A 21,624-nucleotide genomic window follows, 5' to 3' on the forward strand; every position below is an offset into this window, starting at 1 on the left:
GGACGTTGTCCCCTACTGGACTCCTAAAACCAGCCGCAGAAACCGAAGTCATTGTACAGAAACTAAAATGATGCCTGGCAACCAGCATTCACATCGCTCTTCCTCGATCACTGTAAATGGACTCCAGCTCTTAGGATCACTTGAATATTCCTTCTGCACCATCGTTGGTGCATCGACACGGACCATTGGTGGCTATTGCATTGGTGTACCTGGCTACCCCCTGTCACGTTTCCCACCGACCCAGCATTTCCGGCTCAGTTAATGTTGATGGAAACCACACCCAGACATTGTGCATCGGGACTGTCTCCCTCCATTAGACTGTAAACTCTCGGGACAGATTTTTTGTTGTGATTATGTTCCAGGCCTAACAGTGGTGAGGCACATGGTAAGGACTCAGAAATATGTGGCCAATGAAAGAATGACAAACAAAAATTGGGGTGATTTAAAAGAGAATGCTCTCTTATTATGTCAAAATAATCCATCAAAAAGAGGATATGAAGCTTTCACAGTTTCAGCAATCTTAAGGGAATGAGGTGATTTTTTTTTTATTCCTTTTAATAAAAAATAATTCCCTGGGTTATTTCTAAATTTGCACTTAAGGCACATTTTCTAAAAGACCAGAGTCTTCCAGGCAACTATTCCTGGAAAAGATTAATAGAAGTGAGAGAGACACAATTAAAGTCTTACTCCAAGTTTGAAAATCACCTTTTAGTATTTAAGGAGGCATTAATCATGATCATTAATCAATAGAAAGGAATGTGCACAGAATGCTTAGAATAAATGTTTGCAGAAGCAAAAAGTCAGAGGAGAAAAGGAAGGCATACATGCCCAGGGCTGAAGACAAACTTTTTTTTTTTTTTTCTTTTTGGTTTAACAAATTAAAGCTGCTGGAAAAGAACAATTCGCTAGAGGGAAACATTACTGTACAACCTATAAAATACTGCCAAGGTCAGCAGAACCTCAGCCGTGTGTTTCTGTGCTTGTGCTTGTTGAGAAATGAGTTTCTTGCAAGTCTGATTTAGGTATTAAGCCTAGGAGTTACTCAACACCAAGGATTAGGAAAGTACTTTTATTTCCTTTACTGCTTACTGACAAGAATGAGTTACATTTTTGGTAATTCCTCGTGCTTGCTGAATTTTTTCATAAGGCTATCCTATTATGTCAATGCGCTTTCACTTTGTTCATTCGTGCCAGCTCCTCTGGTTTTCCCCTTGGTTTGTGCTTCTGAGAATTATTTCCAATCAAGTAACTATCCCTCAAAGATTGCTAAAGTCATTTTTTTTTTTTTTAATCCACAAGGATGCAGTTTTTACAGGAAGTGACTTAGCTGTGAAGCGAGAAGAGCTGTTTTGAAGTCCTCCGTGGAGTACCCCTGGATGCTCATGTGGAACATCTGTGTAAGGGTTTTAGCTAAAGACCGTTCGTGAACCTACTGGGTTTATGAGGACCCAGGCCACTCATGCTGCTAACCATCCCATGCTTGCATCCTTCAGGGCACTGGAAAAGCTTATACTGTCTTCCTGTGTTAGTTAGAGATGCTGCTACAATAAACAAGGCCATTTCTTCTTGTGCTTTATTTTTGTTATTCCTTCCCTGTAATTGTTGTTCATAGCTGGGTCCTGAGTCATCAACACAACTGGCCTCTGTGAACAAGAACACGCAATCCAAGGTGGATTAGGGATGGAGGCCGGGGGTGGGGGATGGAGTGGGGGACCATGGGAAGGGAAGCAAACCAGGCTCCTCCACAGAATGAAACCCATGACCTGGGACTGCATCACGCTATCTCACTACTAAAGAGCTCCAGGAATTTCCTATTTCCTTACAATTTTAAGATTCTTTCCCTATTTTTGAATCTTAGGATTGTAGCTCTTTTGGTCTATGAGCGAATCAGTTTGACTACACTCCATTTTCTTCTTGAGATTTGAAAATGATGAAAACCTCTCATTTCTGTGGATTTACCTTTGCCTGAGGAACTTGCACTGTGGGCAAGCCATCAGGAAATTCCAAAGCCTACGAGTTCAGAAAACTTGAGCCCGATGCTCTCATCAGCTCTATAGTAAAGAATAAAACCAAACAGCTACATCAGAAAGCAGATAAAAGGACAAATCACATTTAGACAAAGACGTGGTTACTTTTTTATTCGAAGGAAAAAAAAAGTATGTTTTAATAAATACTGCGGAAACATTGACCAAACAAACATACAAAGTGACTTCGACATTTAAAAAAATGCAACGCAAGTTCTGCTTTATAACAGTTATAACTTATTTTCTCTTTACAATATTTAAATACAGAAAGCACTTGCCAGCTATTTTGTAATACTGCCCAAAGCATAATGCTGCCTCGATCAAAGCATAGTAAGTCGGTAAAACGTCTGTATTTCGTGGGAAATGACGGGAATGGTATTTTCTCGCAGAGACCAAACAAAGTGCTTGTAAGACAAAGAACTGAGTGTTGTAATTACCTTAATCTCCTCTCCTGCCACAATTTAATGGGAGCACAGCTTCAACACTTCAAAAATGAAGCTTTATCATTGGAAAGAAAGCTCGTTTTCAACAAGCGCCAACAATAAACAGGTCAGATCTGGTTTCTTCTCTGAAAGAAGCTCTAAAAGGAACTGGTCAAAAAAATATCTGTAAACTATTTTAAATGCTGATTATTTCACGTAACAACAGCAATCAAGTATTGAACGCGGGCCTTGGCTGAATCCGGGTACGTGAGGTTTAGCAATCGCTCTCTGGAAACGCCCTAGCGTAGTGTCGGGACTGAGCTCGCACACCTTTCCTCTAAGGATTCTCTGAAGCTTAGGTAAGAAGGTCCCTTCTCTTACTGATGTTCTTTGAAAAAAGTGAAATAAACCAAGAGATCATCAGATGCTGCCAAGCTTTGGAGCTTCATCCCAAGATAACGGGCCTTTTGCTTTGTACTTTTGGCAACGGGATCCCAAAGCTTTACTCACAGATGTGTGCTTCCCGCTGCTATTCCTTCATTATCTCTCCGGGCGAAAATAGTACCTACACTTCCCCCCCCTCCCTTGGATCATTTTCTGACGTCAAACTGAGACACCTCTTACCTGACTCTGCACCTTCATCAATGATGGCAAAAGAAATCACACACCTTCTTTTCTAAACAGCGCACAAAAATATTACACTGAGCAATTTACCACTTTTTAATGACAATCACAATGATGAACAGAACCATCAGACTGAATAAAAACGGACACCCTTTTCTCTATTCGATCTATTTCGTCTTGGTAGCGCCGGTCCGCATTATCTCGCAAGACTCCAGAAGCCTTTCCTCAGAACCATCTTGCTCAGCTATCTTCGGGGAGGCAAGATTTCAGAGCCTCACGAACTTTTCCTCTGGAGATCCCACGGGTCCTGATACAATTTCCATTTTAATGATGAGCTAGGAGGAAATTAGATCACATCCTCTAGAAAACTAAACGCTAAGGTCACAGTGCCAGTTCCCCGGCGAGGACGGTATATTAATATATACTTTCTGTAAAGGAGATTAAAACATTTAAAAATCAAATCAAAGAGTCGAGATCCATGAAGAGATTGCAACAAAGAAAACGAAAACGCAAGCACCATTCAGAGCGTGATCCTTCTTCGTGGAGGTCCTCGTCGTCCTCCTCCTTCTCTACCTCCAGCCCGGGGGGGGGATCTCTCTTTTTTGGCATATTTTTCAAGTCACACCTCCAAACTCTTCAACGTGTTCACCATCTGCTCTACGTGCCGAACCTAAGGACGGGATTCCAAAAAGATGAGCATCTTTTCAAACACCTCCTAAGCCGCCGGCATGCGGACTTGGGCTGTGCACTTCATTCAGATTCCACCTTTTTGCTTCGCGGGTTGGGTTCTCTTAGCCGCCCTCCGCGTCCGCACTACCGGGGCGGGCACTCACATCACGGTGCAGCTCTTGGCTTTGTCCTTCCGTAAGTCCGTGGCGACCGCAGACAGTTCGGGTCTGCTGGGCATGTGTGAGATCCGCTTTGTGGCCCGCTGAGATTTGTTCCGCTTAACGTTTTTATTTGTCTTGTTGACACACGCCAAGGTGGCAACGTGAAAAATGTCTCTGACGCTGTTCTCTGACTGTAGAGCCGAGCACTCGATGTACGTGGCCGCTCCAATCTGTTTGGCCATATTTGCCCCCTGAGAAGCAGAAGAATGGGTCGCGATCAGCAACAGGTCTTTGGGGAAGATGCAACAGTGTCTTCCCAATACCACAAAATAACAATGAATCGTGAATCGTTTCTAGCACGTGAACCGTACTTTCCAAGTGTTGCTGCGAAAAAACTGCCCCCAAACCCCCTCTTTTAAACAATTTAATGATTTCTTAAGGAGTTATAATAACAATGAATTATTTCATTAATATCTGCAGCCAAGACTCCGTCCTAAGGTGTTCGATACTCATCACTCAATACAGTGCTGGACTTCCCGGAGGTACGAAAGTCTGATTTTTCATGAGTGTAAATGGGGCTCAAGATTGGTCGATAAAGACTCATCAATAAGCTGTATAAAAACCGGGGTGGCAAGGGACGGAATTCAGAATCAATCTTGAAAGGCGTGGCCAAAATGCACTGAGGAGAGGAACAACACTCTTACGATACCTGGGACTTCGGGAAACACACAATACGGAAGGTCCAGCATGGACCAGGCAACCACGGTGCACAGTAATGAGCACGTGTGCATCAAAAGGACTTATTTAACTAACTAGGTTTTTATTAATGAGATACATAACACTGCAGTATTCAAGAAGGTGACCACGACGGACAGTCATAGCTACTTCGACTTGAAGTCTCTTTAGAACCTGGTTTTAAGTTCTAGGAGAATGAACATCTGATGCCAATTCGCTTCCCTTCTAGATACTTGGGGGAAACGCCCACGGAAATGACGAGTCTCTAAAAGACCGTTTCATGGAGACTTCTACTTTACTGGCAACGTCCTCCTCAAGTATTTTATTGTGCTGCTGAGCGTAAAGTAAGATCAACTCAAGAGTATTACCAATTTGATCACATTCTCTTTTGGATTTTTTACTTTTTCATTTTTTTTAAAGACTTATTTATTCATGAGAGACACAGAGAGAGGCAGAGACACAGGCAGAGGGAGAAGCAGGCTTCCTGCAGGAGCCCGATGTGGGACTCAATCCTGGGACCCAAGGGTCACGCCCTGAGCTCCAGGCAGGTGGTCAACCCCTGAGGCCCCCAGGCACCCCTAGATTTTTTAACTTTAATCCCAGTGAGCATTGCAGAGACATACAAGGGGTAGACTATGAGCCTCTGTCTACACTCAGGCATCAAGTGTCATGTGATTACCCTACTGAACAACAGAACTGTTCTCGTTTCAAAAGATGCTTTCCAAACTTGTCCTGTTTATGCTCCCACACAGATCCTCACATAATCCAAGCTCATTCTACAGCATAACTCAAGGGTCGTCAACCTGAGGCCGACCATTGGTTGAGCCCTTAGAAAAGCCGCTCCTTTTTATCATGAGTGATCCTACTTCTTTTTTTTTTTTTAGATTTTATTTATTTATTCATTAGAATACACAGAGAGAGAGAAAGAGAGGCAGAGGGAGAAGCAGGCTCCATGCAGGGAGCCTGACGTGGGACTCGATCCCGGGACTCCAGGATCACACTCTGGGCCAACAGCAGGTGCTAAACCGCTGAGCTCCCTGGGGGCCCCAATGTCCTACTTCTGAAAACCGTACCTGCACCCCGACAGCGTACATACCTGGTCATAGGATACCGGGGTCTGTCTGTGATTGGAGAGCTCTACCAATGTGCTGACATCTGTCCGGAGGTCAGATTTGCAGCCAACCAAGAGCATTTTGGTGTTGGGGCAAAACTCCTGGATCTCACCTTTCCACTACAGGGAGAGACAAGAGAGATGAAGAGTCAACAACGTGCGGGCATCTGTAGGTCGGTCACAAGCCCTCCACAGGCTGAAGCCCGGAATGGGGCACAAAAGGAACATTTAGGAGTGTCCCTTGAGATGAAGAAGAACACCTGCATTTACCGTCTAAGTAGACATTAACTTTTCCTCTTTAAAATCTTATGTATTTAGTCGAGAGAGCATGCATGTGAGCCGAGGGAGAGGCAGGCTTCCGGCTGAGCAGTGAGCCCGATGCAGAGCTCAGATGCCAGGGCCCTGAGACCATGACCTGAGCCAAAGGCATACACACACTCAACTGGCTGAGCCAATCGGGTGCCCCCAAACTTGACTACTTTTTAAAGTGGATCCACTGGAGAACACTCGTGTGTATTCTCATCTATCCTCCCTCTCTGTGCGGCTCGTGACCGGTCCCTACTGCAGGAGAGTTGTAGGGTGCTGCTGTCAGAAGGCAGCTTCAATAATTTCTTGATTATTGGGGTATCTCTGCAAGATGGAAGTGCCTGAGGAATGTTCTAACAAGTGACTATGCCCTCAGATTCACAGAGCTGGTACTTCCCAGCACGGAAGGCTGGGGGGAAGGCAGAGGAAGCACAAGCACGAACGAGTATGCACCTCCAAGGCCCATCGAGGACGACTGCACAGCTCCCCTGAGCTGGAATTGCTGATGAGGTTTCCGGGGCTGGAGACAATGTTCATGAACAGACTAGACTGTCCTGCCCTTAAGGAACCTCCACTCAGGTGACTGGATCAACACGGACCGCGGCCTGGTCAAAAAGGCCCATCTCCTGGGCTCCTGGAAAAGCATCTGGCCCTAAGTACAGAGGCCCTGAAGTCAGCTTTAAATTACCCAAGTTGTTTACTATTTCAATTTCAATTCAGTCCAATTGGCTACTTGTTGCAAGACTTGACGAGAATTATTAGAACCTCCAGAGATGCCTAAGCAGGGAATTCCAACTTCCTCTTAAAGAGCAGACAACTGCCTTCTTGTGGTTCCATTTCCTCAAGCTCAAGGCGACCATCAGGATGGGAGTGAAGGGTGGGCACCTGACAGGATGAGCACTGGGTGTTACACTATTTGTTGGGCAAACTGAACTCCAAAAAAATGTATACAAATAATAATAAAAATTTAATAATAATAATAAATAAAAAATTTAAGAAAGACCAGTTGACCATTAAAAAAAACAAGGATAGGAGTGAAGGGAGGGCACCTGATGAGATGAGCACTGGGTGTTACACTATATGTTGGCAAATCGAACTCCAAAAAATAATAATAATAAAAAAAATATAATAATAAAAAAATAAATAAAATTAAAAAAAGACCAGTTGACCATTAAAAAAAAAAAAAAGGATGGGAGTGAAAGGTTCAGAATGTTCCCAGGAGAGCTCTGGCTCCTGGGGAGGGGGCATCAGAGGGCTGCAATCGGGAACCAGGCTGGCTCACCCAGGCCACGTGCTCAAATACATACACATCGAGTGCTCTACTAGGTACCGTGGTCGTCACAAAGGTGAAGACAGAGGTGCGGAATTCACCGAGGGGCGAGGGTGACCAAGCCACGTGTATAATACAAGGTAACGGGGCCGTCCTGCAGGAGCTGTTTAGCAGACCGCTGGAGGCGGCATGTGCAGATCTAGAGGTGCACCTGGGGCAGACCCAGGGAAGGGACACACTTCCCATGAAAGCCTCAGGTATCCGCCAACCACCTCCTTCTTTCCTTCTCTCCAGAGTTATTTACAAGCATCTACCATTTGCTAGAGGGCGCTGACATAGCGACTGGAGGATGAACTGGGGGAAAAAAAAACAAAACAAAACTATTCTGCTTTATGTCACTTGGAACGCGTGGAGAGTCAAGGACTTGCGGAGTCAATTCATCGAGACAAGTCCCAGCACCGGTGATGCTGAGCCTTAAACTTGACACAAACGCAAGACATGTCCATTAATATCTCTAAGGCCAAAGTCACTACATTAGGTCTCAGAAGACAAAAGCAAAATAAAGCAAGAGCAAGGAGTTTCATCCCGAATTATGCGTGACCTGATGGACAGGAGGAGAACCCCTGGTAAATAAGCGGTGCCTTTCACCTGCTCACAGGCAGTGCAGCCCGGGCAGTGCTCGGCGGCTGGGCAAGGACTCGGGCCGCCCGCTGCACGCCGAGCAGTTGTTCACAGGCGCGGAGGCCGGGGAAGGGGTGCTCCTGCCCAGGTGACAAACAGGAGCCTTCCGTGCGTGGGTGCCACACGACTCGCAGCCAGATGGACTTAGAGAGCCTTTGATCTCCTGCGAAATTCGTATGTAACCGAGCGAATGGCGTTTGTCATGTTTGGTAAAGACACGGGGCGAGGGGGGAATAAACCACCTCCAAAGCCGGACACGTAAGACGAGCCGCCAACTATCATCTGAAACCTGACAGCGCTAGGGCCAGGACCGGGAACACCTGCCCCCGCCACCAGGTGCCCTCCTCCTGGCCTCGGCCCGGCCCTCCGCCACCCCCAGGCCCTAGACGCAGCCTCTAGCGGCCCGTGTACAGCCAGGCTCCTTCGCTCTGGGATCTCCTCCGACTCGTCACCGCAACTCCCTTAGTCTCAGGTCTGGAAACACCCGTGCCCTCCCCGGAGCCGCTCCACCTCTAATAGATGGCATCACAGCACAACAGATGGCATCATCTCAGTACCGCAGTGGGGTCAAACGTAAAGGTGTCCACCGCGGCGCGAGCCCGAGCCCGAGCCCGATGGGGACGGTGGATGGGAGAGCCGCCTGCCTGGGAGCCGGCAGGGCCCTCGCGTTAGGCCTCGGCCCGCAGGGTAACCACGGAGGCTCTTCAACGGCTACGTCATTTCTTAACAGGAAAGAAAATCTTGCACAGGTTCAGCGTCGAACCTCGTGACGGCCGCATGGAAACCCGTCGCGGTGTGCGAGTGGGTTTTTCCAATGTTTTGGTTCCCAGAACACACGGCGAGGTGGCGAGCAGAGCGTGGGCGCTCCCCAGCCCCGCGCGTATATTCTGCGCGTGGGCCAGGCCTGAACCGAGCCACTGGCCCCAGCACCTGCCTTTTTCAGGACGCTGTCCAGGGTCTCCGGCCGACTGACGTCAAAGCAAATCAGCACAGCATCCGAATCGGGGTAGGAGAGGGGCCGGACGTTGTCGTAGTAGGGAGAACCTGAGGGAACAGAGATACACACGTTTTCAGATAAACATTCTACTCTGTCAAACGTCACCTCCACCTCTGGGGTCAGATCACTGGACTATCACGGGCCCTGTGTCCACCTCCCCTGATTCCTGGAGAAGGACGCACACGAGCAAAGGCCCAGCGGTGGGGTCTCATTTCCAGTGGAGGACAATGAAGCCCCCTGACGTCTGTCTTACGATCCAGGGGAGGAGTCCGGGCCTTAAGGTGCAATCTGCCTGGCTGAGTCCCCGAAGGCCCCTGGGGGACGCAGAGCAGACGCATCAGGAGTCAGGCGGCCTGGGGTGCAAATCCAGCTCCACCACTGAGGTTCAGGGGCAGGGCAGGGAGGAGGATCACGACTCTGCATCCCTGACTATTCTAAAACGAGGATGACAACAGCACCGACCCGGGAGTGGACGAACCCGGTAGAGACGGGAACTGAGGAAGGGATGGGTAGGTCGCAACCACGGCCCTGCGGCCGGGCTGCCAGGACAAGCTGAGCGTGGCAAGCACCGCAGTGGAGCTACCTCTTCCGAAAGAGACCGGAGCTCAAGATCTCTCTGGCAACAGGAGGGGACAGGTGGGGAGGAAAGGGCCAGCCCCGCAGAGAACCGCGGTGCATGCAGAGCCACCCTGTCACAGTCACGGGCCTGGGGGACTCCGTGGTACCCCCGGGGTCCACGTTTACAGCCAACTCACTCAACCAAGACCATCTCATAGCTCAGACGATTTCTTTCATTTCTCTAAGAACACCAGTTATCATAAAAAGGTGCGACTATGAAACGAAACACAGCTTGCCAGCGTCGTCTGTTCCTAAGAACATCACTTTCTGTACACGGACGTTTCATCAGCTGGCACAGGAAACCTTCTGACGGGCCTGTGGACGGGAGTCCAGGAGACAGAGAAGGTCTCAGCTACTGAAGCTTGTTTCGAGACCCAAGTTCAGTTTGACATCCCCTTCCATTTCCAACGGGAACCCATGACATGTTGTCCCCATAAATCAAAACCTCCGTAGTCAAAGTCAGGAGGAAAGACTCAAGAAGCTTTTAAAATAATCCTTTAAACTTCTATCAAAACAACACTTTTCAGCAGGTTGCTCTCGACCGAGAAGTGGCTGTAGCGCGGTGCGTCGTCCCTACTCACAGCCCATCCTGGTTGGTCCCCAGTGTTTACTAAGGGACCCTACGAACACCGTGGGCTCTTCGCTGGCTGCTTCCAGGATGGACGCAGCAACTTCAAGGCGGCTGCGTCTAAGGGGAAGGAGGGGAATGTTCTAGAAGCCAGGAAGAAATCTAAGCCAGGATTTGTCACATGCTGCAGCAGCTCCCGACACACTTCTGGAATCAGGGCTCCGGTGTGAGGGACACTGGCAACTCAAAGACGCTTTCCAAAAGATTTAAGGTTTTGGGGTCAAAACACATCAAATCGTCCGAAATATTAAGGCACACTGGAATGAAGTGGTGTGTGGACACGGCAGGGCGCTGCGGCTGCTTTCTCAGCCCCTCGAAGAACGCCGAGGCCGAGAGGATATTCGCCAGCGGCTCACCAATTCAAACGTTTTTAAGGGGTCTCAGAAATGAGATGGCTCAGCGCTGCTTCTGGGCATAGAGGTTATTTGCGTATTTGTTCCGTGACGTTCCACTGCAACCCCCCTTGTGGCTGGGTCCAAAGTCTAACTCCAACACCGCTTCTTCTGTCAACATGTAGCAGGTCTCTCGCCAAACACGGAGTCAGAAAATTCCAGATCATAGAGTGGAAATCCGAATACCAGCCACGTACACGAGGACCTCCTCTCTCATCCAAGCCAGCAAGAGCTGACGTGACCCCGCCTCCATCCGCGCAGCTCTCAACAACTCCCCGGGTCAGGAGCCTAGTGGGGCCTCGGAGGTCTCTCTCGGAAATCACTCCCTTAGAGAAGACAGCTATCGCACTGGCTGCGTCCCGGCCTCAGTCAGACCTGAACTTCGGAGACGGGGCATCTCCAGGGGCTTTCAGGACACAGCCGACCACTCGATGAGCGTGCTCAACACTGACCTTGTATCTGAGAGTGCTCACCCCTCATCCTGGATCCGAGAGTGCTCACCAGTCACCCTGGATCCGAGAGTGCTCACCACTGACCTTGTATCTGAGAGTGCTCACCACTCATCCTAGATCTGAGTGCTCACCACACACCCTGGATCTGAGAGTGCTCTCACCACTGACCTTATATCTGAGAGTACTCTCCACTGACCTTGGATCTGGGAGTGCTCACCACTCATCCTAGATCTGAGTGCTCACCACTCACCCTGGATCCGAGACTGTTCACGACTCATCCTGGATCCGAGTGCTCACCACTCCTGGATCTAAGAGTGCTCACCATTGACCTTGGATCTGAAAGTGCTCACCACTCACCACTCACCACTCACCACTCACCCTGGACCCTAGACTGTTCACCACTCATCTTGGATCTAAGCCTGTTCACTACTGACCTTGGATCCAAGAGTGTTCACCACTCCTCTTAGATCTGACAGTGCTCACCAATCATCTTGGATCTGAGACTCCGCCCCCTCACCCCCCCACCCCCGCCCCGCTCCCTGACAATGGAGACCACCTTTCCCAAATACAAAGTTTAACCAAGACATCTGGGGAATTACCATGGCGCTAAAACAATAATCAGCACTGGGACTACCAGTAAAACCCGGAAGTAGTTTCATTCTCCTCCCTCCCTCTGGGTACTGGGTTTCCCCTCCTCACCCACTTTTGGCCCCAGAGAGGGTCTGGCTTTGTCTTCAGTCCTCAGCCAAAGGTGGAGACTCCCACTTACTACTATCAAGTGAGCTGCTCCCTGTGCCTCGGAGTACCTGTACTCATATATCCGCAAAATGTAGACAGTGGCGGCACCTGAAAACGAAACTGTTTGCAACTGAAACCAGATTCTATGGAGGTTTGCTTCTGCTTTTGTTCTTATTTGCTTTCATATTTTGAATAAAAATACAGGGACACCTGGGTGGCTCAGCAGTTGAGCACCTGCCTTTGGCCCAGGGCGTGGTCCTGGGGTCCCAGGATCAAGTCCCATACCGGGCTCCCTGCATGGAGCCTGCTTCTCCCTCTGCCTGCGTCTCTCATGAATAAATAAATAAAATCTTAAAAAAAAAAAAAAAGAAAAAGAAAAGAAAATACATCTGTATGCAAAGGTTCATGAGAAGCATGAGAAGTCAACCACTTCACTTCCAAGGTAGAGAGGTAATTTTAAAGAGCTTTAACAAGACCTAATTAGGAATGACACTTTGATCCTGCCTTATTACTTTTGCTAACGACCAGCACTTTTAGATCAACAAGTGTCCAAAGGTGCTAATAAAAACCGATGCCCACACTTATTAGTTATAAGCATAATTTGTCTAACCACTAACTACAAGAGTAATTTGTCATTAAAGATGAAAAGTCCACTTGTTCATTTTGGTTTTTTGCTGGGGTTAAGGTAAACACTTTTTCAGAAAGAAAAATATGTCTCTATTATTTTGTAGTCACGAAAAAAATGACAACATGGAATCATAGAGAACTATCGTACCAGGAAAAGCAGGGTGAAGCAGGGCCATCAGTTAAAAAAACAAATCCTGACTTGACAGCAGGCACCCTGCGTTTAAGCACTCTGAATTCTTCCCGAATCCTCTGTGGCCATAGAGCCCATGTGAGGGTGGGGCATGATCCCCGAGCGTGGACCCCCCCAGCAGCCACAGGGACACGGAGGGGACCTGCCCCGGAGGTGCCCGTGAAGGGACGGCAACACAGGCCAGCAGCTGTGACATGAAGGATGGAGCCCAGGTAGGCAGATGAGCGGGACCGTGCCGGCCTCTACCTCCTGCGTCCCTCCAAAAAAGTCTCCCAACATTCTACTAAGCCAAACAACAAAAAAAATCTAAATTCTACAGATTTAAAAAATATGCACATGAAAAGCTTCCAGGTTAAGTGTAGACCTGAGCACAGCCCAAGGAAGGGCGCAGCATCACTGGGTAGTCCATAGGACGGGCACTGCTTACACTCGACCAGGACCCAGCCCCCAGGGGTGCCCCCGGGCTCACCCAGTCTGCCCAGGGACTGAGCTCTGCTTGTCAGGTCCAACCCCTTCCCGGCGGGTGCAACAGCTCCAGGCCCCTGGGAGGTCCCTAACGCCGCAGTTTTGTCACCCTACAGGCAACTCTGTGCACACAGCACTGTCCCAGGTCCTGCCTAATTCACCTATCAGAACATAAAGGGTGGACCCCAGGAAGCTCTATGGTAAAGAAGTACCTGCAGCACATATGCAACATGGGACATGGGTCCACACCCCGCCCCGCCCAATACATTCAAAGTGCTTTGCTCTGCATAGACCAGGTAAGTGGGCATTTGGGGCCCTCGGAGCTCCTCGAGCTTGGCTAACGTCAGCAGAGTTCTGAAGGGCTTTTGAAGCTTCAGGTCTGACCATCTTTGTCCTCAAGATCGTGAATTCTGGGTGACGGCACTGTTTCCAGCCCGAGAATAGTCACCAAGTGCCTCACCCAGAAACTAATTCTGCAGACACATAGCTTCTTGCTTCAGTCATCCTTGCACGAAGATAGAGCACACCATATATGTCCATAATTAAATGTATATGTAAGAAGATTCATGCCCAACAGGGAAGCTGTATGGAACCTTTTGCAAAACCAGTTCAAACACTGAGGTTTTATGGGAGCTTGAGAGCTGCAGACCCCTCGAGTTATTTCATAAACACAACCTCCTTTCCTTGAACCTGAAATTGAAAAACTTTCCCGTCCCCCATGAGAAGTTCCTACCAAGAGCAATAAAATTAGGAATATGGCAGGGTGTTGGCAGAGAAAATATATTAACGTTTTAGTGTTTTTAGTGGCCAGCTAGAGAACATCTGTACCCACCAGCAGCTAACAGGTGGGCCTGGATGAATCTGCCCAATTATTACCAGATTCCATTTCCTCATGCCATCGCTACTGAGCATGAAAGCTTCAAATCAACAATAATCCCAAGAATGTGAATCAAGTCTGGGCAGCACTTCTGTGTCTGGCTTAGTACAAGACTCTTGAACTATTTTCCCAAGCAGCCTGCACTGTAAGTGCGATCCATGCCCATAAAAATGCAACAAACATTCCCAGGGAGGCCATTTCCTTGGTTTCTTTCTAAGTTATTAATTCCTAAATTAATAGGAATTATGAACAGATTTGATGAAAATTTGAGGGCATTTCTGTGTTGCTATAAAAATACAGTCAGTACTTTCAATTTCTGGGGGCAGGCAGGTATATTTTTGGAGGGAAGTCTAAGAGGTAGAAATGGCTATTTTTGAGCCGAAATAGAGCATTAGCTTCAACCCCTGATCTTATTGAGATACCTAGAAAATAGAAGAATCAAACTATTTTGCTTAAAGAAGAGCCATTGTATACTGGTCACAGAACTTTAGGGATAAGAGTAGACAGGTATTCTCAAAATTACATGATCGCTCCATAAGAGAGAGATTGAAGATTCTGTCTTATCTACTACTTAAGTGTCTGAGGCCTTGGAGGCGAGTCCCAGGAGTGAATTCACCTGGCCACATGCTGTCCTCAGGCTCACTTTTGAAGATCAATGTGCACAACTCCTGATCAAACTTCTGAGGCAGCTTACATGCCATGACAATGAAATTGCGGGCGTCTCTGGGTCAAGTTGCCAATGTATAGTGACCGAGAAGACATTTGAAGGGCATCACAAAATGGCCAGGGCACAACTAATTCACCGGGCACAGCCCCCCGGGCACCATGAGCTACCTGGAGAAAATATTGGTCCTCGGTGTCCTATCTACAAGCTAGAACTGGGTTAACGAGGAAACATCTGGTTATTTCAGGTGGCATCTGAATGACCAACCTGGACACCTCACTGAAATGAGCAGAACCTAGCAAGAAACCAGGTTGGTGGGGGGTGAACAGGACTAAATGAGATTTTTTAAAAGGTCTAGAGATGAATATAGACTGAAAAAGAGAATTTATACCTTCTTTTTTTTTTTTAAATGCTTGGTGGACAAATCTCCAAATGTAGTTTTATGTATTGCTTATTGGAAATCACCATACACTGCCTGTCTTACGGAGTTTCAGGGTGAAAATGGAGTCGAGTCCGGTTTTGAGACTCAGCTGCTAGGGATCATTACCACCTTAAAATCTAACTGGTTTTCTGCAGTTGTGCCCCAGATATTCACATCCTAAGTCCTCCTGCTTCTCTGGCCTCTGTAAATTTTTGCCCCCCTTCCTTTCTCTACCGAGATTCATTTAAGTGATAAAGTTTCAAGTTTCAGAATCTTGTGGTCACTGAAGGCCATTAAATGTAGGCATGTTTTCAAGTGGGAGGGCTCTTAAGGACTTCTTAAGGATGGAGTCAACTCTGGAGCCAAGGGAAGAATTGTGGTGGGCTTCAATGGGAGGAGTCATGGGTCAGGCGTGGGGGCTGGCTCTGGGGCCTCTGACTAGTCTCTGGATCCTCTTGCTGTGAGCTGAATCTGGCTTTCCAATGTGTGGGCCCACCCTCCTCTAAGCCAGGACTACAGTTCCAAGGCCGAGGCACAGATTGGGGGCAGGGACCACTGCTCCCATGGCCTCTGGCTGCCTTCCTGCACACAGATGGCCTTGAAACATGTTGACTGGTTTTAGAATTATTTCTATAGGTCTTGCCTTAATGGGTTAATTTCCATGTTAAGTCACCAAACAAGGGACCAGTGAACTCTTCTTGAAGCCGCTTTTCTGGGTTAATTACATACTGATCCCCAACACAGCTGGAAACACTTCTAGGTCTGTCAAATATTTCAGTTGGGTGCTTGCCTCGAAGACCATTCTTCTAATGTGATGGGGAAGGTACAAATGCAATATGCATCGCCTTGTGTATGCACCGGAGTTTGTCCTCAAAGTCAGGCCCTTAAGGGTAATTAAGGTTTTTCTCTCTTAAGTATACGATTTAAAGAATACTACATTCTCTGTTAATTATGCTAAAAACACAGGAAGTGCTAACTTTAGCACCCACGGGCTAAAAGCAGCCTGTATCTTGACAAGATTCAAAAGAGTGTTCATGAGGCAATAGCATAGTTATTGTGGGAGAATTTTAGCAGCTGAATGGAGTATTTTATAACTAATAATATGCCTTAAATAAAATGCACATTAACTTGCATTGGTTAAAAGCTGGCATGAATGATTATTGCTCACGTGTGCTGAAATTATACCATCAGCAAATCACTTAGAAAAAGATATGGTGATCCTTAAGTGACTAAGTCTCTGTTCTCAGGAAGCATTTGGCTTCATGCTTCAAACTGCTTCTGTGCTTGGCAAATGTGGCACGTTCTGAAAACACAAGGTATTAGGACCACTTTGGGCTCCCTTGTCACTTCAAAATGTTGACACCATTACCCACTGTTTTGCAGGCACTCACTGAGCTCATTTGAAAAACCACTGGGTGCATTTCTGCAACTGATAATAAAAAGGCTCATCTTATCAACAGAAGGGGAATACTTTTCATTAAAATACAGATAGGCCAGATCTGCATGCAAAGACTACCTTTAAATATCCCCTTCCCCTTTAGAGGATTGATAATAGCATTACTTGGTTTTGTCTACTTTGGCGGGGGGGGGGGGGGGGGGGGGGGGGGGAGGCGTGGTTGCTGGAAGAACTCCAAGCAGCTATATAAGAAATCAAGTGGCAAATTGCCATTTGTGGTTGCTTTTATTGGTGTGTGCCTTGAGGGTGGGAGGGAGGAAGTGTTTCCTACCTGAGGAGGACCGAAAGGGTGGGTCAGCACCAGGGACTCCTGACTAGGGAAATACACTGCACCCCAGTGGAGCGGGGCACTTGGGTATGGGAACCGAACAAAATTAGGTCAACACAGGTTGCCTCTCAGCTACAATAGGCTGGGAGAGCTTCCTTCTCTCCACTCCCAGCCCCAGCAGGGCCATAGGAGTCTTAGAGGAGAGACTATAAAGCAACCATGCACCCCTAGGCCTAGAGAGGCCCTGTTCATCTAGGAAGAGAAAGAACGGAGGGAAAGAGAGTGCGTGAAGGACTGTTAAATACTGTGCCTCAAAAAGTGGGGAATCAGTTCTCTTGTCTTGGTGCAAAGAGGGCCCACATACCCGACTTCCACTTGATGTTCTTTCCTACATGCAAATTAGCAATTTTGCCTATGCACCTCTGCATGATTGCAAGACCCCCAGGGGGAGGGGGGAGACCACTTTTGAGGTGCTGTCCAAGTAAAGAAGCCACAAGAGAACTACTTCTGTCTCCCAAATGTTTGCCCCTCTGCCAAGAGGCTAGACAGGATGTGAATACCACCCAAAAGTCAATGCCCATGCCATCTGTCTTCCTACCTAAAAGAAGTTAGGCGTGCCTCATTTTTTTCTACTAACCGTAAACTTTCACCAAGTTCTAGAAGGCAGAAAAAGATCTGACATTTAGGACTTTGGAGGCTTTGGCTCCAATGTTCAGTCCAGTTCAGTTAAACTGATAGAAGCTGGAAAAAAAATAAATGTATCAAGAGGCACCGGACATTTGCAATTATTTTCATAATCTGAACTAAACAAATGTCTCAGTGGGCAAAGAAAATGTCAAATATTTGTCAAGAACTAATCCTGTTCAGAAATTTGTGATGAAAAAACCTTGAGGTGAAGTAGAAAAATGTTCAATACTCGAGCCGCTGACATAATGGCTCTTGCTATCTAGATGTTTATCAGGGACGATAAACCATTTTTGGTAGAAACAGTCTATTTTTAGAATTTAAGAAATGCTTCATGACTAGGCTTAATCACCTAACATTTCGCCTCACCAACAACCTAATAGGATTCTAAATAATGCCCTTATGCCTTTTTGTTCCCATTTGTATAAATCTAAATTTCAGCTAAGATTTCATTACTGGATAATTCCTCAATGTGAGGTTTCTTAATCAGTTTTTTTTTTTCAAACCCTTATATTTTAGTTAAACATGCACAGGTTTTGTTTTCATTAAATAAAAATACAAGTGATTATTTCACTACAGACTTCGTTTCAGGTGATTATCTTTAATGCGATGAAAGGGAGTGTTCATAAAGTTGCCATTCTTTGTGAACAGGTAATTCAGCGGTAATAAATGTCAGGGAATCTCATCTCCTTGGAAACTGTGCATATGATTATTCATGTAACAGGTTTTCCTGGGTGACTACTGCATGCAAGGCATGAGCTTACATGTGCGGGGACTACAAACTCTCCGGGAAGGAGGAAGCAACAGAGAATCTCTGAAGTGCTCTTACCCACGCATGTGAGGCATGGCCTCTGACCAAGCACTGACCACATTTTATTTGTTATCCAGCCTTTGAAAAAACAATATGCCTTTTCTCTCCTAAAAACTAAGTCAATTTAGCCCTTTGGTCGCCTCCTATAAACGCTCCATTGGTGGTCCTCTGACTCAGGAGGCAGGACACAGGGGAGGCATGATCCAGCATTCCTGGGAGCCCAGCCATGCCCCCTCCCGCCCCACATGGGGCTCCTTCCCAAATCTGCCAGGAAGCGGGGGCTCCCTTCAGAGCCCGGCTGGCTCTCTGGGTGGTGCGAGGCCCAGCAGGGGACGCCAGGGCCCCTGGGCCCATCGAGGTCCTGGGAAACAAAAAGACTGGCCGCTCTCGCGTGCAAGGCCAAGGAGTATGCAGCTGGGGGAGGGAGGTCCTGCGCTTTGTCTAGCTCTGCGCCCCCCGCCCCCCTCAGGGGACAGGAGACTCAGGGAGGCAGCGATTTGCACACAGAAATCCCCAGTAACCAGTACTAAGAGCTAAACAGAGTCGTTGCCTTTTTTTTTTTTTTTTTTTATAAACAGTGGATCAGAATTACAGACCCCACGCCTGAATGATTCTTATCCTGCATTAGGCCCCTACAGGCTGGGGGGTGGAGGAGTAGGCCGCGGGGGAGCCTGGCGGCCGGAGGGGCCCCGGGAGGAGCCGCAAGAGCAAGGGCGCCTGGGCACCTGGGCGCGTGGGCGCTGTGGGCGCTGTGGGCGCTGTGGGTGCCTGGCGCTGTGGGTGCACAGCCTCCCCGCGGCCACGTGCACAGCTGCGCGCTGGGCTCCCTGCGGCCCGACGGAGCCGACTCCCCGCGACCCTCGGGGGCTGCGGGCGGCTGCTCGGCCACAGGCGCTTCCCGTCCACGGCCTCGGGGCCCCTCTCCCGCTGCAGCCCCGCAGCCGCTCCCCGCCCGCTGCGCCCGCCTCCCGCGGCTCCTCCCCCTGCAGAGGCGACACCTCCGGGAAGCGGGATTCCCCCCGCCCCCCCGCCCCAGCTTCCCCGCGCCGCAGGGGGGCCGGGCACCAGCCCGGGGGCCGCCGGGGCCTCCCGCCCGCACCCCCGCGGCCGCCCCGCGCCCGGGACCCGGTGACCCGGCCTTGAACCCCGGACCCCTCAAGATAATTCACCGCGACGCCGAGGATTCAGCGGGACAGGAAGGTCAAGGCCGGCGGAGGGTGATGCAGGGGGGCCGGGAGGGGGGCGGGGGGGCCGGGATCTGCGCGTCCGCACCCACGCGGCGCGGCCGGCCGTCTGCCAGACTCCCGGCCCCGCGCCCCCGCGCCCCCTCCGACCCGTGCCTCTGAACCCCCCGGCGCCCCTGGGCCCCTCTGCGGCTGCGCCCCCTCCACCCCGCGCCCCTGCACCCCGTGCCCCTCTGCGTCTGCGCCCCCTCCACTCCGCGCCCCTCCACCCCGTGCCCCTGCGCCCCGCGCCCCTCCACTCCGCGCCCCTCCACCCCGTGCCCCTGCGACCCCCGGCGCTCCTCTGCATCTGCGCCCCCTCCACCCCGCGCCCCTCCACCCCGTGCCCCTGCGCCCCCCGGCGCTCCTCTGCATCTGCGCCCCCTCCACCCCGCGCCCCTCCACTCCCCCGCGCATCCCCGGCCGCAGGCGTCCCGAGCGCCCCGGCCGCTCGCGCCCCCGCTGCTGACCCCGCACGCGCTCCCCACACGCGGGGCTGCGTGGCCCCGGGCACTTTGTCCCCCTCTCAGCGCCCCCGCGGCCCCCGCGGCCGTCAGCAGGTCGGCTCCCGGAGGGGCGCACGCAGACCCCCGACCTCGGGCCACCTGGCTGTCCCCCTCGGCCCCACTCCCTCCCCCCGCCCCGCCCCGCCCGGCGGGGACCGCGGGCACCCGAGGCGGAGGCGAAGTCACCCGAAGTCACCCGGGGCCGCGGGGAGCCACGCGCTGGGGCCCGGGACCCGCCCCGAGCGCCACGCGGCCCGACGGTCTCTTACCCGACGTGTCCCACAGGCTCAGCTCTATCCTTTGTGTGTCGATCTCAAAACTGGCCGTGTAATTCTCAAACACCGTGGGGACGTAATTCTGGACAGACAGCGGACAGAGGAGGGAGAGAGGGCGCAGAGGTTACCGGAGGTGCGCGACACCCGCAGAGCGGCCTCCGAAACCCGCCTCCTCGCTCCCCGACTGGAAAAAGACAAGAAACGAGGGGGAAAGCCGCACACGCGAGACGGGCGGAGCGACCCCGAAGGCCCCGAGTCCCCTCCGCGGGCTGGGGACGCGGCCGCCGAGGCTCCGCGCGCTCTCGGGACGCGGCCGCCGAGGCTCCGCGCTATGGGGACGCGGCCGCCGAGCCTCCGCGCTATGGGGACGCGGCCGCCGAGCCTCCGCGCTATGGGGACGCGGCCGCCGAGCCTCCCCGTTATGGGGACGCGGCCGCCGAGGCTCCGCGCGCTCTCGGGACGCGGCCGCCGAGCCTCCCCACCCGCCCGCGCGCACAGGAGCCGGCAGGTGTCGGCCGGAGCGGAAGGTGCAGACGCGTTCCCGGGGGCTCGCGGGTCACCGCCCGAGGCCGGGCCGGCGCGCTCACCTCGGGGAAGCAGTCCTTGGCGAAGACGTGCAGCAGCGCCGTTTTCCCGCACTGACTGTCCCCCACCACCACGATCTTGCACTTCACGTTCTGATTAGGATCCATGATCGATTTACTGGACAATTTCTGGCTGGCCCTTCTCTCCTTCATTGATCTTGCCTTCTTTTCTCTTGGAACAGGAATTTTCTCTTTTGGAGGAAAAAAAAAAAAAGAGAGAGAGAGAGAGAGGGGAGAGAGTTCCGTCTCTCTGGAAGCCGGTCTGGAAATAGGAGGCGGGCGGGGCGGCGGGGCGGCGGGGCGGCGGGGCTGGGGGGGCGCAGGCGACCCTCCCCTCCGCGAGTCTCAGGCCGGCTCGGCGCGCCGCCCGCGTCCACCTCGGCCCGACTGCTTTGTCTCCCGCGCCCGGCGCCGCTTTATAGGCCGGGCCTTCCAATCCTCTTTCTCAATGAGCCGGGAAGCGACCCGCCTCCTGCCTCCGCGGGGCCGCGAGCGGGGCGGTCCCCTCGCCGCGGAGAGCGCGCCCCGGGCGCCCTCTAGGGTGGCCGCGCGGGATGGCGGTGCGCGCCGAGCGGGCCGCGGGACCCCGGGGGGGGGGGAGGGGTTGGGGGCTGGGGGCGGGGACCCGCTTTTATTAGGGTTCCCGAGCGGGCCGCTTGGCGGAGGCCGGGGGACGTCTGTGAAAGCCAACGGCTTCTCAACCAAGTTCAGGCAGCTCAGGCGCCGAGGAAGCTGCAAGTCTTGG

The 21,624-nt window shown here is 50.9% G+C and overlaps 1 protein-coding gene across 1 annotated transcript; it reads right to left on the bottom strand.

Moving 5' to 3' along the window:
- Positions 1–2,111: 2,111 nt before the first annotated feature.
- Positions 2,112–21,263, bottom strand: RND3 (Rho family GTPase 3). The gene is made up of 5 exons (XM_041739737.1): positions 20,883–21,263; positions 20,290–20,377; positions 8,938–9,047; positions 5,732–5,866; positions 2,112–4,151 (listed from the first exon to the last, which is right to left on the bottom strand). Exons 1-5 carry the CDS (start codon positions 21,030–21,032, stop codon positions 3,900–3,902), a joined length of 735 nt encoding a protein of 244 aa, XP_041595671.1. The 5' UTR covers positions 21,033–21,263; the 3' UTR covers positions 2,112–3,899.
- Between the last annotated feature and the right edge of the window lie 361 nt (positions 21,264–21,624).

The sequence above is a fragment of the Vulpes lagopus genome, chromosome 24 (genome assembly GCF_018345385.1).
Source record: "Vulpes lagopus strain Blue_001 chromosome 24, ASM1834538v1, whole genome shotgun sequence".
Taxonomy (NCBI): Eukaryota; Metazoa; Chordata; class Mammalia; order Carnivora; family Canidae; genus Vulpes; species Vulpes lagopus.